The following is a 17,048-nucleotide window of genomic DNA, read 5'->3' on the forward strand; positions in this document are numbered from 1 at the left end:
CCTGAAAAAGTTAACTATTTTCTACTGCTGGAGGTGGTGCTGGATGGACAGCCCTGACCACCAGAATCTTCTATGTATCCATTCAGCCATGGCTTCTCTGATCAGGATCTTGAAAAAAGGGGCCATTTAATGCCATAAGACAGTAATTGTAAACGTGCAGCACTGCATGGAAAGAGAGGCAGTCTGTAAGGTAGGATGGTCCAAAGTCATTTAAGGCTCTATAAGTCTAAAGCAACACATTAAGCTCCTCTCAGAAGCCAAGAGGCAATCAGTGTAGCTCAAGATGTACTGGTGTCATGCTTTGGTTTAATATCCAGAATTGCCCTTTGTGCTTATTATTTTTTAAATATAGGCATAATATAACATGCCTTCCACTTCAAACAGTTCATTTTGCTGACCAATGCTATCTGGTCTTAGTGACTATTTAAATCAGTGTTTCAACACCATTGCTCCTGACAACTACATTTCTGAGGATACCTCATCTTTATTACCAGCAAAGAGCAAATCGGGGATAGCTATCTTTACCATTACCTTCTGTAGTGAGGACCAATGCAAAGAAGTGATTTTGCTTCTCTGTAACATTCTTATTCACCTTAATGGTTACCTTTAATTCCAAATATTCCAGCAGATCCAGTCATTTTATCACAGACTTCAGTCTTCTGATATGCTAAGGACTTTTTTTTTATTCATTTTTTGTTTTGGCTATTTGCTTTTCAAAATCTCTCTTAATCATTCTAATTTCCATCTGCCATAGTTTATGTTCCTTTCTGTTGGCTTTAGATGGGCTGATTTTGTGCTCTGCTCTTCAATAATGTTAGGGATTTGGGGTGGGGGCATATCTTCGAAGTATATTTTAATAAATTCCATGATAAGACTAATTCTTTTAACTAATTATCTGGTGGCTAATTTTTTTTTCTAACTTGATTACTCATTTTTTATAAAAATCACCCTTTCCAAATTTTAGTTTCACAGAAAAAGATTTTGGTATAATCCTTCCCAAGATGATGTGGAATTCAAATACATCATAGGTTTTTAGGCTACAAACTTCAAGGGGCAGGACCATTTCTTCATGCACATATGTACAGTGACTAGAACAATAGAACTTGATCCTGACTGGGACCCTGGGGTGCATGATTTCCTGTTACAAAAGCCGTGTTGACTCTTCCCCAACATACCACGTTCATCTACGTGTCTGGTAAATCTGTTCTTAACTATAGTATCAACCAATTTGCCTGGTACCGAAGTTAGACTTACCAGACTATAATTGCCAGGATCGCTTCTGGAGCCTTTTAAAAAAAAACAGTGTTACATTAGCTGTCCTCCAGTCATTTGGTACAGAGGCTGATTTAAACGATAGGTTACATACCACAGTTAGTACCGGGTAGTTCTGCAATTTCTACTTCGGATTTATATTCACACATATTCTACTCCAGGGCTCTCTCCACTCTACAACTCAACCTAAATCATTTATCCCTTATTTCAGCATGCTACTGTCAGCCTTGTTTTAATCTAGCACATTGCTGAATATTCATCTTTTCTCAGGAGCAGAGGTTCTGTAGCAATACATAGCTCCTTGTTTTAAATTGCACCAGTACCCAGTGTGCTCACTGAAAAGCTTCTGTCATGTTGCACTGGCTCATCAACATTAAAAGCTTCCAAAAGTAAATGTCTTGTCCTTCAATTTAAAATATTATGCACTATTAACTATGTATTAGTAAATTCACTGTTTCTAATTCAGTATTATATATATGTCGGGGCGGGGGGGGGGGAGTATTAAAATGGTGTCATATTGACATCTTGTGGCATAAGTAAGTCACTACATGAATCAATGTTGCAAAAATAATTCTTATTCAAAACTGAGATTAGAAATATAAGTTTTATAATAGCCTGAGAGGTCAAGTTAAAACTTCTGGTGTAGTACAGTTCATTATTTCAATCACAGAATAATTTTAATATTTGCATAAAATGAACTGTTTTGAAATAGTCTTATTGTCTTTTCCTTTACAGAGAAAAAAAATCTATTTTCTTTTACTATCCCACATTTTAATGCATTCTACCCTGGGGAGGAGCAGTAAGGCGGGAGGGAGAAAAGGGGGGGGTGAAGGTGCACATGCCTACAATGTTCAAGACACCCAGATGTCCAAATTTGTAGCCAGAGTCCTTTAGAAAGGTCTTGATATTTGTGCAAGAATAAATTTGATCGGCTAGTTGTCTAGAAAGAACAACACTTTCCAAGAGGTAACTTTGTAAACCTTCGTCCATGTAGCTACTTTTACCTTTTCTTAATATTCTCTGAAAATCTAGCATCTCATCCGTTCTTGTGGCTCCTAGCCACCCAGCAGAGTAACATAAAATTGTCACTTACTGACAACAACAAAAAGGGCCTTGAAGGGCTTCCTTTCTATTGTGTGGAAAGGGTCTCCTACTAGCTACAAAGCTTCTTCAACTTCTATATGATGCCAAGAAATTGCCATCTGTAGTGATCATTTGACTCCACAGAGGAGACTGGAAAAGCAATGGTGCCATCATCAGGGAAGCATAGGCACTTTCACAGGGACTTAAAATTAGTGATATTTCTTTTCAAATCTATTTCTCCTTATTGGAATTTTCTCACTGCTTATTAATGTTTGCTGAAACAAATCCAAAGTGTCACAATATGAAATTGTGATTTTCTTTGTTACTTCACAGGAGCGAGGAGAGGCCTGTAACTGTTCATTGATATTTGTAAAATACTTTGGGATTCCTCAATAGACGGGGAGAGGATTTTTAATTATTTTAACACAACTCTGTTTAATAATAATCATTTCTGGAACTTTTTGCCCCTCTCCTTTACTTGGAAAATATTAATTATTAAGATTAATTCTCTGTTGACATTCTTTGAACTGAGTGTTAACCACTTGTGACAGGTATTCTGAAGAGCTCTTTCTTGGACTTTTAATGCTCAGCTGCGTATTACTGTGAACATGCACATGTGACGTTGCACTCCGTAATGCTTTATGGAAATATGCTTATGAATGTAAATGACATAACTGGAATATGTTTTATGCTACATATGCCATGTAACATATCTCTGCAAAGGTTATGATCTACTGAATATATTCATCCTATTTGTATGCATATATCGTTTTTGTATTCGAAATTATGAATATTGGCTGTGTACTTGTTTGATTTTAAGTAGCCTTATTAAGGCATTTGGGCAGCTTCTTTAGAAAGGAATTTGCAAGTTAAGTGCCCAATCAAGAAACACTTAATGGACAATGGAGCTTGGAAGGTTCCAATCCACATAAGAAGTCTACTTGAGGATGTTCAAGGTAGCATGTGAACAATGCATGTGAACATTGGCTGCTACCTGTAAGTTATGAGTTATGCATGGAAATGTGACTTGCCCATGTGACTCCAAAATTCCATCTTGTAGCTGGGATTCTACACAGGGGGAGGGAGGGGTGTCCACCCACAAGAGAACGTCTATTTAAACCCCTGGGAGACCCCTCCATTTGGGCTTCAGCTGGCTCAAGAGATAGCCTCTCCACCTCCAAAGGATACCTAAAAGAAACTGGAACAAAGGACAGTAACTCTGGGGGTGTGAGTGATTGCTGGACCCGGACTAGAAGGAGGCTAGTATGTAAAAGAGGCTTATTGGAACATCTCTGAGGGTGAGATTTTATCTGTATTCAGCTTCTTACTGTATTAGGTTTAGACTTGCGTGTTTTATTGTATTTTGCTTGAATAACAGGAGTACTTGTGGCACCTTAGAGACTAACAAATTTATTAGAGCATAAGCTTTCGTGGGCTACAACCCACTTCTTCGGATGCATATAGAGTGAACCATATATTGAGGAGATATATATACACACATACAGAGAGCATGAACAGGTGGGAGTTGTCTTACCAACTCTGAGAGGCCAATTAAGTCAGAGGAAAAAAAAAAAAAAACTTTTGAAGTGATAATCAAGATGGCTCAGTACAGACAGTTTGATAAGAAGCAAGTGTGAAAATACTTACAAGGGGAGATAGATTCAATGTTTGTAATGGCTCAGCCATTCCCAATCCCTATTTAGCCCTGAGTTGATTGTGTCTAGTTTGCATATCAATTCCAGCTCAGCAGTCTCTCGTTGGAGTCTGTTTTTGAAGTTTTTCTGTTTTAAGATAGCCACCCGCAGGTCTGTCAAAGAATGGCCAGACAGGTTAAAGTGTTCTCCCACTGGTTTTTGAGTATTATGATTCCTGATGTCAGATTTGTGTCCATTAATTCTTTTGCGTAGAGACTGTCCGGTTTGGCCAATGTACATGGCAGAGGGGCATTGCTGGCACATGATGGCATATATCACATTGGTAGATGTGCAGGTGAACGAGCCACTGATGGTATGGCTGATGTGATTAGGCCCTATGATGGTGTCACTTGAATAGATATGTGGACAGAGTTGGCATCGGGCTTTGTTACAAGGATAGGTTCCTGGGTCAGTGTTTTTGTTCAGTGATGTGTGGTTGCTGGTGAGTATTTGCTTTAGGTTGGGGGGTTGTCTGTAAGCGAGGACAACAGACAACCCCCCAACCTAAAGCAAATACTCACCAGCAACCACACATCACTGAACAAAAACACTGACCCAGGAACCTATCCTTGTAACAAAGCCCGATGCCAACTCTGTCCACATATCTATTCAAGTGACACCATCATAGGGCCTAATCACATCAGCCATACCATCAGTGGCTCGTTCACCTGCACATCTACCAATGTGATATATGCCATCATGTGCCAGCAATGCCCCTCTGCCATGTACATTGGCCAAACCGGACAGTCTCTACGCAAAAGAATTAATGGACACAAATCTGACATCAGGAATCATAATACTCAAAAACCAGTGGGAGAACACTTTAACCTGTCTGGCCATTCTTTGACAGACCTGCGGGTGGCTATCTTAAAACAGAAAAACTTCAAAAACAGACTCCAACGAGAGACTGCTGAGCTGGAATTGATATGCAAACTAGACACAATCAACTCAGGGCTAAATAGGGATTGGGAATGGCTGAGCCATTACAAACATTGAATCTATCTCCCCTTGTAAGTATTTTCACACTTGCTTCTTATCAAACTGTCTGTACTGAGCCATCTTGATTATCACTTCAAAAGTTTTTTTTTTTTTTTCCTCTGACTTAATTGGCCTCTCAGAGTTGGTAAGACAACTCCCACCTGTTCATGCTCTCTGTATGTGTGTATATATATCTCCTCAATATATGGTTCACTCTATATGCATCCGAAGAAGTGGGTTGTAGCCCACGAAAGCTTATGCTCTAATAAATTTGTTAGTCTCTAAGGTGCCACAAGTACTCCTGTTATTTTTGCGGATACAGACTAACATGGCTGCTACTCTGAAACCTGTATTTTGCTTGGTAATTCACTTTGTTCTTTCTGTTATTACTTGGAACCACTTAAACCCTACTTTTTGTATTTAATAAAATCACTTCTTACTTATTAATTAACGGGGGGGGAGGGAGGCAAACAGCTGTGCATCTCTCTCTATCAGTGTTATAGAGGTCAAACAATTTAGGAGTTCTTATATCCTGTATAAGCCTTATACAGGGTAAAACAGATTTATTTGGGGTTTGGATCCCATTAGGAGCTGGGCATCTGAGTGTTAGAGACAGGAACACTTCTTAAGCTGCTTTCAGTTAAGCCTGCAGTTTGTGGGACGTGATTCAGACCTGGGTCTGTGTTTGTAGCCGGCAAGCATGTCTGGCACAACCAGTCAGGGTTCTGGAGTCCCAAGCTGGCAGGGAAAGCAGGGACAGAAGTAGTCTTGGCACATCAGTTGGCAGCCCCAAGGGGGTTTCTGTGATCCAACCCGTCACAGCAAGTTTCTTGGATACCCCACCCTTTTTTTTCTTCTTCAAGTCTTTTCTCATTTTTTTATATTCAGGCTTTTTAGCCTATATATAAACATTCTGAGGCAGCTAAAAAGCCTGAATATTATATTTTATATATGATATTATAGCTAATGTTTGTGTTACTATATAATGACTGCTAAGCATTAAGTACAGGGGATTTTCACGTTATGGTATTCTGCCTTCAGTGCATAAAACCACTCTACAACTGATCTGAATGCACTGGATATAGGATTGTAGTAAATGAACAGAGAATGATCACTAATGAATTTGGAGATCATCTTGCTAGAGTAAATACAAAAAGATTTGAATTTCCGATTCAAATAAAAAAAATGCAACAACAAACAAAATCCCATTTATTGTTTAGGGAGATGACGATAAGATGTTGCCACCCACATAGTGACATGGCTAAGAATAAGACTCAAGTGAAACCTCACGTTCAGACATCAGCAACCAGCCGACTACGTAACTGAAAAGAAGATCTGTTTAATGACTTGGTCCTGATCCTGCAAATCATTATGCACACACTTAATTTTACTCACTTGCATACTTCCACTTCAATGAGAGGACAGTTAAGCATGTCCCTAAGTGTTTGAAGGACTGGCTCTATAGTTAGTAAGCTCTTGAGTTTGTCTGTAAAGCACTAGGCACACTTATCGTGATGTATAAAAACATTTTCAATTTAAGAATGTCCTGTTTTTGAAAAATCTGATTTATTTGTTGCTTTTTTGAATGCAAACTACCCGGGATAAGTGACAGACATGCTGTAGCTATTCTCTTTAATTACAGAGAAATCACTTCAGCTATCTAGCCATTCAGCACTCTACTATATTTCTCTGGGTGTAGTATTTCACTGGTGTGCATCAGTAGCCTTTTCCTGTAGATATAGGTTTTGCATTTCTATATCAGATCATTTGTACAAACTGACAACATCCTAGAAAGGATAATAGGGAGACATGCAGAAAATGTTTGGCTTTATTGTTGTTGTTGATTTGCCTAGTGCTCTTTCAGATGCTATGAAATAAATTAAATAATAATGAATCAAAACAGTTGGTGACTGCTACAGAGGAGAAAAAAACGCACACATACACACTGAAAAATTCTTGATGTTCTTGTAGGTCAAGTTTAGCTAATAAATGTTGCATAGGCTATACAAAGCGTGTGTAGAGGCAAGCATTCATGTGAGAGTCAGATAACCCAACCGTTCTTTCTATTTTCTCTGTCAAGCACTCAAGACGACCCCAGCCAGGCACATAAAAAACAGAAAATCTTAAGCTGTGCAGAGGTCAGCAGCAAATAAGGTTACCTTCAATGCTGACATAGCGCACAATTGTTCCCTCATTTTGAAATGGCAAATTCAGTTTGCTAGCCAGATGGAGCAGACTGTGACACTGTACCGGTCTTTGGGTGGCCCCAGGTGGAGTGCCTAAAAATCGGCATTACCTTCTGTCTCAGCAATATCTGTAGGAATCCTGCGGAGACAGACAATCCTCTGTTGTTCCAGAAGTTAATTATCAAACAGGGCTCAGGGTCAGCTCTGGGAGACGCTCCCAGCTAGAGGTTAATTTAGTTCAGGAAAAGAATCAAGGGGGTTGGGTTAGCCAGAAGCCAGAAAGCTGTGGGGAATCACAGAAATTGCCCTTGATGGTTTGTTCTATTTGTTGCATTTTTGACATTACAGTTTGTAAACTATGTGGAAGGAACGTGCAGCTAGAGCCCTTTTACATGTCGGTGTCAATCTGGATTAATCCACAGCCCTGCAAAAAACCCTACCTTCAAAGGGTGATTGTGTTCAATCCTGATAGTCTGGTAATCTTTGTAGACATCCCAACTGGGACCCTAACTCTACCTGCAGTGTAGTGGTCATAGTGAGGATGATTTTCCTCTTTTATGTCCATGCTTATTGAGGGACATGTGCAGAAGTGGTGAGTAGGATGGAGAATCTTGGGGTTGCTTTCTCACATACTCTTCATGGCAAGTTGTGTGTCAGATATTTATATACGCTGAATCCTTATTTAACCCTTCACAATCTCACAACAGCAACCTATCTGAGCTCAAGACTTATTTTGTTATTTCCTCTATCAACCATAACTTGTCCATTGCTTGCAGCTTGTTCAGCATGCAGCATCATGTTCTACACTTCTCCTTATTGTCTTGAGTAAGCATGAGAGTACATTACACTCACCTTAAGTTCTTTACTCTCACTGACTACAAGAAGACAGACAACTTTAAAAGTCAACAGGCTCCTTATATCACCCCTTCATCTCGAAGCAGGCCTCAAAAAGTAATCTTCTATAATGGTTTTAGACAGCACACTTGTTTTCAACTTCCCATCCTGAAGTGGGGGAGGAAGGATTCTCAAAACACAGATTCTCTATCCTGAGTTTTGAGCATTTTTCCCCCGCCACTGGTTTGTGTATGGAAGGGGAGCATTCAGCCCTTTGAAATTAGTCTTGCCTTGTTATATGTGATTTACTTTTCACATGACTATGGCCCGATTCTCCATTGAGTTACATTAGGTGTATGTCAGTGTGACTCCTTGAGGTAAGAGTCACACCAGCATGAAACTGCTGAAGAATCAGGCCCTATAAACTTACAATTACAACTACTGCACTACATTTTTCCCTTTCCAGTATTTGAACTTATTTCCTTTTTTAATACTAAGCATTTGGTAATCATAAGTTTTCCAGAAGTTCCCACCTGAAATCCCCAGCCATACGAACACTGCATAACAACTGCAAAAAACCCCAAAACAGAAAGTTACACAGACTTTTGAAATACTTGATGTTGACTACAATCTGAGGTTATGTTCTGAAAAGTATCTTATAGTTTTGAGTGTTGTATTGTACTGTATATCCCAGCATTGGATAAGGCTTTGTATTCCTATACAGTTGTTGTGTTCTACCACACTTACAATAGTCATTAGAAGCAAAAACATATAATCACTACAGAAATGAAAGCCATTGCAAAAACGTGTATCTGTAAGAATGCACTCACCAGGCTGTTCATTTTTGAAGATGACGAGCCTGCTCTCTGCTTCCGCAAGCTATGAAGATCTTCTGTGTTTCCGTCCTTTGGTTTTAAGATCATCCTGCTGCTTCCAGCATTGCCTTCTGACGAGGATCTCAGGCGTTTCTCTATGAGTCTGCCTTCTCGGTAAGGACTGAAACTACTGGCAAGATTAACTATAATAGAGAAGAAATCAGCATTTACATGCAAGTATTCACAAAAAATATTTTCTTCAGAAAAAAGTCACATTGCTTCAAACACTTATGCCGAGTGGCAGCTATTCAACTATTTACCACAGAGCTGTGCTGTTTGTACTAGTACAGGGGTAGGCAACCTATAGCACGGGTGCCGAAGGCGGCACGCGAGCTGATTTTCAGTGGCACTCACATTGCCCGGGTCCTGGCCACCTGTCCAGGGGGCTCTGCATTTTAATTTTATTTTAAATGAAGCTTCTTAAACATTTTAAAAACCTTATTTACTTTACATACAACAATAGTTTAGTTATATATTATAGACTTATAGAAAGAGACCTTCTAAAAACGTTAAAATGTATTACTGGCACGCGAAATCTTAAATTAGAGTGAATAAATGAAGACTCGGCACACCACTTTTGAAAGGTTGCCAACCCCTGTACTAGAAAGTATGTAAAATTGTCAGGCCAAGACTAGGCCATCTACTGGGCTTTACCCAAGGGTCTAGTTCTGTATGACCTCTTGCCTCAAGCGAAGCTAAGTCGAGAGGAGTTAACTTGAGCTAACACTGCAGTGAAGACAAGCCCAATGAGACGCAGGGCAGGAGTAGTACCTAGAAGTTTTTAAATCGTCTATGTAAATTGACTAGACTACCAAACTGAAGATGTGCCCTCTGACAAAAGCTAGTCTGTTGCCTAAATTAGCCTGACAATGCCATTCATCTGATAACAAACATCATATAGTGCCTGAGGTTCCAAAGTGCTGGAACATGTGCAGAAATTCCTATACACCAGGGGTAGCCAAAAGGCAGACCACAGGCCAAATCCGGACCATCAGATGCCTTTGAATGGGCCCCAAAATCTTATTTACTTATCATTATTGTTATTTTTTATTATTTTCTCTGGAGTCTGGACCTTGACAAAAAATAATTGACTAACCCTGCTATACAAAAACCCAATTTGCATACAGTTAAGTGCCCAAGTTAACAGGTATTTGTGCACTCCTAGGAGATTGCATGCAGTCTTTTGAAATTTTTAACAATACATACAACAAATGCAGTTTTGCCAAGTCTCTCGAATTTACTGTGAATAACGTGACTTTGGCTCATACTGCAAGCAATCTCATGATGATGCAGCCTTCATGTTACTTTGGGAAAGCAAAACATGGGCACAATATATCTAGAGGATAGTGTATTTAACTGCAGGACCGGAGACCATAAATTCTAAACCCAGATTTTCCACTGATTGCTGTTAATATTTCTGGTACTTCACAATCCTAATTATGAGCCAGTCTCATACTCCAACCTTGGAGGGTAATTATTATTCACCCATGAGGTAACTGAGAGCTTGCACAAGGTCACTTTAGGCAGAGATGGCAATAGAATTCAGGTCTTTAATATAACAAAAGCAAGTCTTAGCCATTTTATTTCACAATCTTTCAAAATATGCAGTCTTTCAATATGCAAAATTAGGCACTTCTGTAATTCACACTAACACAATGTGGCCCCATGTCACCCTCTCACAGTTAGACTACACTTATGGTGCATCTATACTGGAACAAAACACCTGCACTTGGCCCGGGTCAACTGATTCGGGCCAGCAGGGTTCAGGCGGTGGGGCTAAAAATTACAGTGTAGACATTTGGGCTCAGGCTGGAGCCTGGGTTCTTAAATCTGGTGAGTGTGGTAGGTCTCAGAGTCTGAATGTCTACATTGCATTATTTAGCCTTGCAGGCGAAGCCCCATGAGCCTCAATCAACTGAACCAGGCTCTGAGACTCGGTGCCCCAGGTTTTTTATTGCAGTGTAAACATATCCCTAGAGTTTTTGACTCTGCTATACTTCATCCTAAAAGATGTGATTCTTCAGCTCAAGTACCACAAGGTCATGCTTTTATAATCAGTGATCTGAGGTTCCATGTCTCCAGATGACCCAAACAGGGGCACTGTTGCATTTGGCTATGCCATTTGCAACCACTAGACCACCGCCTGCTCCCACAGCCAGGAACAGAAACCATGTATCCTGCTGCCTAGTGTTTTATGGTTGTCTCCAGTATTGCCAACCTCAGAAGATCAAAAATCATGAGCAAGACTCCCCCACCCCTCCCGCACACAAACACAGCCCTCCCAAAATCAAGAGATTCATTGGCCAAAATAACTTTACTCATAAATTTGCAAGAGTTGGCAACTCTACCATCGTCACACACATTGAGAGTGGGCCGAGTAAGCTAAAAATTAGAAGACAGATAAAAAACATGGAATTAACCTTTCGAAAACAAAAGCACAATTTTGGCTCTTTCACTTTTTGGGTTTACAATACTGCAAATGTGTAAAGCTACTTTACAATTTTGAACACCTTTTTCAGGAGAATCAAGGCAAAAATCCATGTGACGTACCTTTAGAGTGATTTATTTCATGTCCCTGTTGTGTTTTAAAGGATCGGGATTCAGAGGAGGAGGGAATAATCTTCGATTCTGTTACAGGAATTGTTTCTCTAATGTACTCAGATAACGTTATTTCATGTTGGTCCCCACATAATCCACTAGCCTTTGGAGAGCATGTTACTGTTTTTTCTTCATGATGTAACACAAAAGTTTCTAACTGTGCATCTGCTGAGTTAATTTCTCCTATGTGCCCGGCATCTTTAACAGGAAGTTCAGTAGTTTGCAATAATACTTGTGTTTGATTAGCAGCAGTATTTTTAGGCAAGGTATTTGATTCAGTACTACAAAAGCTTGTATGATTCACAGGAGATATAACAGCAGACAGGGAAGTACTTTCTACATGATCTATTTTCCTCACATAAGCAACAACAGGACTGAGGAAAATCTGAGAGGTAGAAGTATTATTGTCAAAGTTCTCTGTGTGTGGTGCCGTGTTTCCACTATTGGGCACCACATCAACTTCTGAGAAAGAATCTTCGGTCAAGGCTAAAAATTCCGAAGGGGTCTGGACTGTGGTGAGGTCTGCAGAAAGTTGTGGTGATTGCAAAGAACTTCCTGCACATTCTGTTATCTCAGCAGAACATGATGGAGAGGACCTTACTGTTACAGGGTCGCTTTCAACATATGGTTTAATCTCCAACAAGCATCCAGACTGTTGTACACAGGAAACTGACTGGCTCTGGGGGACTGGCTTTGAAAACCTGTAGTGTGATGAGAAAGATTTCGGGAGAAGTTTCCGTGAGGATTCCTTAATAGATCGTCTACTTTGCTCCTCTATAAAGCCAGAGTCATCGCCCTCGTTTTTTCCAGAACGTATGCAATTTATAAAGACATTCTTATTACTTGATGGCTCTTTCCCCTTTTCAAAGTCCTCCGTCAAAGATCTTGTTATCTTCTTGCTCCGTGAACTGCCGAAACCAACTGAATGCCTCCCTCTGCTTTTAACATGTTCTTCCAAGCTCGGTTTTTGGAAATTGTTGTGAGTTGACTGAGCACCATTTGAAATACTTACATTCTGGCTTGCAGATTCAGACTTCTGTTCACTCCCCTTCTTGTTGTGGAAGCTGATGGAAGGTGTGCGGAATATGCTCCTTCGCTTGCCTGTACTACCTGAGCTTGAGTTGGTGCTGGAGGGAGAGGAGCTATGGACACCCACAGTATTAATGGAGGAGGGTGAGGAAGGAAGGGAGTCATGTCTTTGACTAATACTTCTCCTGAATATTGGCAGTCGAGACACAAGAGTTGAACGTCTTGATCCTGAGTCCCCCATCAGGACCTGAAGTGTTTGGGACTCTAGACAGCCAAGACACCAATCTGGGGTGAGGGGAAAAAAAGATATGTTTTAATACATCAACCGAAATCTTTGGGCAGGCACATTTTAAAATCAATCTGAAGATATGAAAATGTGAATGACATTTTTATTAAAAAGTCCATTTTAAATACAACTGGAAGTTGGTGCATTTATTTTATTAATGGCACTTAGAATAAAAATATACAGTTCAACGTTCAGTTCTGAAACACTGGCAATCAAGCAAAAGATTAGTATAAATAGTATCACATGCCGTAGATTTTTTTTAATACTCCGCCCAAACGTTATCTGTTCCTATCACTTTTGCATCATGTCTGCTTCTAGATTGTAAACTCTCTGGGGAAAGGATCATGCCTTTTCTATGGTCTATGAGGGGCCAAGCATTCTTTTGGCCACCTAAAGTCTGGAATTTACAATGGAACCCAAAGAAGTTAGGTGCCCAGCTCACACTAAAGTTCAGTGTGGACTGGGTGCCTAATTCCCTTGGGTTCCTTTGAAAATGAAAGCAAAACGACATCAACTACAAGCTATATGAATAATCTCACAGGAGAGGAAATACCAGGTCTTGAGTCAGACAACTTCATGCTCTAACATTAAATTCTTCCTACGCCCTTTTCTAGTCTAGTTTTGTATTGTTAAATATTTATGATTATATTTCTGCATTTATATTCTACAGATTTCTTTTTAATGTTTTACTGAACTCACTTAATCATTTACCTTTCTCTTTTATATTAAATGACTTTTAAAATTAATTAAAAAAAATTTAAGCCAAAAATGACACCCTGTGATTTTTAGAAATAGCTCTGACCTAACTAATAGAAGCAGATCCCCATCAGCACAGTAGCTGGACTTCAGGAAAACGCAGCTGCAGTATAGCTATAGGAAGCCTTGTGCTATGGATGCAGATCCACAAACAGAAAAATAGTGACATAAGAACAAGCAAGGCTGTAGATCTGACTTTTAGATGAGACTTCAACTGGAGTTAGGAGCATTCAGCACCTTTTTAAAAACTCAGGCAATGTATCTTAGGCCTTGTCTACACTACGAGAGTACTTCGATTTTAGTTAATTCGACTATGTGGAATCGATATTACTAAGTCGAACGTGTGTGTCCACACTAAGGACAGTAATTCGACTTTGTGAGACTTTGTGAGTCCACACTAACGGGGCAAGCGTCGACATTGGAAGCGGTGCACTGTGGGCAGCTATCCCACAGTTCCCGCAGTCCCCCCTGCCCATTGGAATTCTGGGTCGAGCCCCAAATGCCTTCTGGGTAAAAAAATGTGTCGAGGGTGCTTTTGGGCGCCTGTCGTCATCCGTCCGTCACTCAAGCCCTCCCTCCCTCCCTCCCTGAAAGCGCCGGTGGGAAATCAGTTCGCGCGCTTTTCTGATTACTGACAGCGCGGACGCCACAGCAGTGCGAGCATGGATCCCGCTGCGACCATCGCTGCAGTTGTGGCAGTTCTCAACGCCTCGCAGCTTCTCCTCCACCTGTACCAGAGGCAGCTGCAGATCAATCATGAGAGGAGGCTACGGCACTACCGTGACGGCATGAAGTCGGACACTAGCTCCGACCTCTCTGAGAACATGAGACCCAGCGCCCAGGACATCTCGCTGTCACTGGGTCTTGTTGATACTGTTGAACGGCGATTCTGGGCCCGTGAAACCAGCACGGAATGGTGGGACCGCATAGTGCTGCAGGTCTGGGATGAATCCCAGTGGCTGCGCAACTTTCGCATGCGGAAGGGGACTTTCCTCGAACTGTGTGAGTTGCTGTCCCCTGCCCTGAAGCGAAAGGACACCCGGATGCGGGCAGCCCTGACTGTCCAGAAGCGAGTGGCCATAGCCCTCTGGAAGCTCGCAACGCCAGACAGCTACCGGTCCGTCGCTAACCAGTTTGGCGTGGGCAAGTCTACCGTGGGGGTTGCTGTTATGCAAGTAGCCAGGGCAATCGTCAAGCTACTGCTATCTAAGGTAGTGACCCTGGGAAACGTGGAGCTCATCAGAGATGGCTTTGCCGAGATGGGATTCCCAAACTGCGGTGGGGCTATAGATGGGACTCACATCCCTATCCTGGCACCGGACCACCAGGCCAGCCAGTACATCAACCGGAAGGGCTACTTTTCCATGGTGCTGCAAGCACTGGTGGACCATCGGGGACGTTTTACCAATATCTACGTTGGATGGCCTGGCAAGGTTCATGACGCTAGGGTGTTCAGGAACTCTGGTCTGTGTAGACGGCTGCAGGAAGGTATTTACTTCCCGGACCACAAAGTAACTGTTGGGGATGTGGAGATGCCTACAGTCATCCTCGGGGACCCTGCATACCCGCTAATGCCCTGGCTCATGAAGCCCTACACTGGCGCACTGGACTCAGGGAAAGAACTATTCAACTACCGGCTCAGCAAGTGCAGAATGGTGGTGGAGTGTGCTTTTGGCCGTCTCAAGGGCAGATGGAGAAGCCTACTCACTCGCTGTGATCTCAGCGAGACCAATATCCCCATTGTGATAGCTGCTTGCTGTGTGCTCCACAATTTGTGTGAGAGCAAGGGGGAGACCTATATGTCGGGGTGGGAGGTTGAGGCAAATAGCCTGGCTTCTGATTACGTCCAGCCAGACAGCAGGGCGATTAGAAGATCACAGCGGGACGCACTGTGCATCAGGGAGGCTTTGAAAGCCAGGTTCCTGACTGAACAGGGTCTCCAGTGACTTTTTACTTTGTGGACACAGATGCTGAACCTGCCCCCGTTTCTTTACCCAGTTACTGTTGACTATCCTTCCAAGTTACATACCCCCTTCCCCACCTTCCCAACAAATAAAATCTGTTCTGTTAATGAACAAGGTTCTCTTTTTTACTGTTTTCGCGGGAATGTTTTAAACCGGGGACGCAGACTGTGGCGGGGGGCGGGCTTACTGTTTTGATGCAAATGATGCTTCTAAAGTCCGGGAATGACAGGCTCCGCAGTGCTGCATTGGTTGTTTCAACGCAGCCTGCCAGCAGTCCTGGGCGGGACTGGATGTATGTGTCGGCCAAGTGACTTTCTGGCAGGGGGCGGAGGGTAACAGATCCCCTGCTGCGTGGCTCTGTGATCCAGGATAAGGACCGCGGCATAGGATCTCTAACTGCCCTCCCCCGACACAAAGTCACAGATCAATCCCCTCGCACCCCAGAACAAGAAAACCGCCTCCCAGACTGACCAGGGTAACTGGTGACTGTGCTGTGTATGTGTCCTGATGCTGGACCTGCCCCCGCCTCTGTAGCCTGCTACAGGTGACTGTCCTGTCCAAGTAACAAACCCCTTCCCCCCCTTCAGACAGAATCCCCTCCAAAAGACACTCTCGGAAACAGTACTTAACAGAAACCGATGTTTTATTACGAACCGCACATGAAAAGGGGGGGGGGGAAGGAAACTTGGACATGGGCTAGTGTGAGATGGGTAGGAAAGGACTTTTCAAACTTTGGAACGAGAGCCTTCCATTGCTGCAGCAGTGTGCAGTGGCCGACTGACAGTTTTAACGGCCCTTGCCGCCCCTCCTTCTTTGTACTTTTGGTGAGGGGGGTGTGGGACTTGGTGGCGGGGGAGGGCGGTTAGAGATAGACAGCAGCAGTGCTCTGTCCTCCTGCCTCCGGTCTTGCAGAACATCCACTAGGCGCCGGAGCGTCTCCGTTTGCTCCCTCATTAGTCCAAGCAGGGTTTGAGTAGCCTGCTGGTCCTCCTGGCGCCACCTCTCCTCCCGTTCCATGACTGCTCTGTGCATTTGTGACAAGTTCTCCCTCCACTGTGTCGTCTGGGCTGCCTGCTCTCGTGAGCACTCCATAAGTTCATAAAACATGTCTTCACGAGTTTTTCTCTTCCTTCTTCTAATCTGCGCTAGCCTCTGGGAGTGTGATGCCAGGCTGGGTTGGGAGACAGTCGCAGATGTGTCTGTTGGAATGGGAAAAAGGGAGTAAATTCCTGAGACAGATAAATGAAGTTGCTAACAAAGAGCATAGTCTTTCTCTGTGAACAACACCATGCACTGCACCTTTCACATGCGCACTCAGGACAAGGTCGAATTTTCGGCCCTCGCCTTATGTGTCTGGGGTCCTGCAGTTGCGATCAGAGAAGCGTTGCAGGACACCTCTACTTCTGCTGCGGGAAAACATGGTAAGCCGTAGACTTGTGGCAGCTTAAACATGTAATAGTAGCACTGGGCTCCTTTCGCACTGAATGCAAGGC

The 17,048-nt window shown here is 42.4% G+C and overlaps 1 protein-coding gene across 1 annotated transcript in view; it reads right to left on the minus strand.

Moving 5' to 3' along the window:
* Window positions 1–17,048, minus strand: part of CCSER1 (coiled-coil serine rich protein 1) — a 1,077,958-nt gene that overhangs the window by 947,690 nt on the left and 113,220 nt on the right. Inside the window, exons 2-3 of the mRNA XM_065405630.1 lie at window positions 11,473–12,834; window positions 8,878–9,065 (exon numbers count right to left, since the gene is read on the minus strand). Of these exons, the coding sequence (XP_065261702.1) occupies window positions 8,878–9,065; window positions 11,473–12,790 (1,506 nt within the window). The 5' untranslated portion in view covers window positions 12,791–12,834. The remainder of the gene's footprint in view (window positions 1–8,877; window positions 9,066–11,472; window positions 12,835–17,048) is intronic.

Source organism: Emys orbicularis, chromosome 5 (assembly GCF_028017835.1).
Source record: "Emys orbicularis isolate rEmyOrb1 chromosome 5, rEmyOrb1.hap1, whole genome shotgun sequence".
Taxonomy (NCBI): domain Eukaryota; kingdom Metazoa; phylum Chordata; order Testudines; family Emydidae; genus Emys; species Emys orbicularis.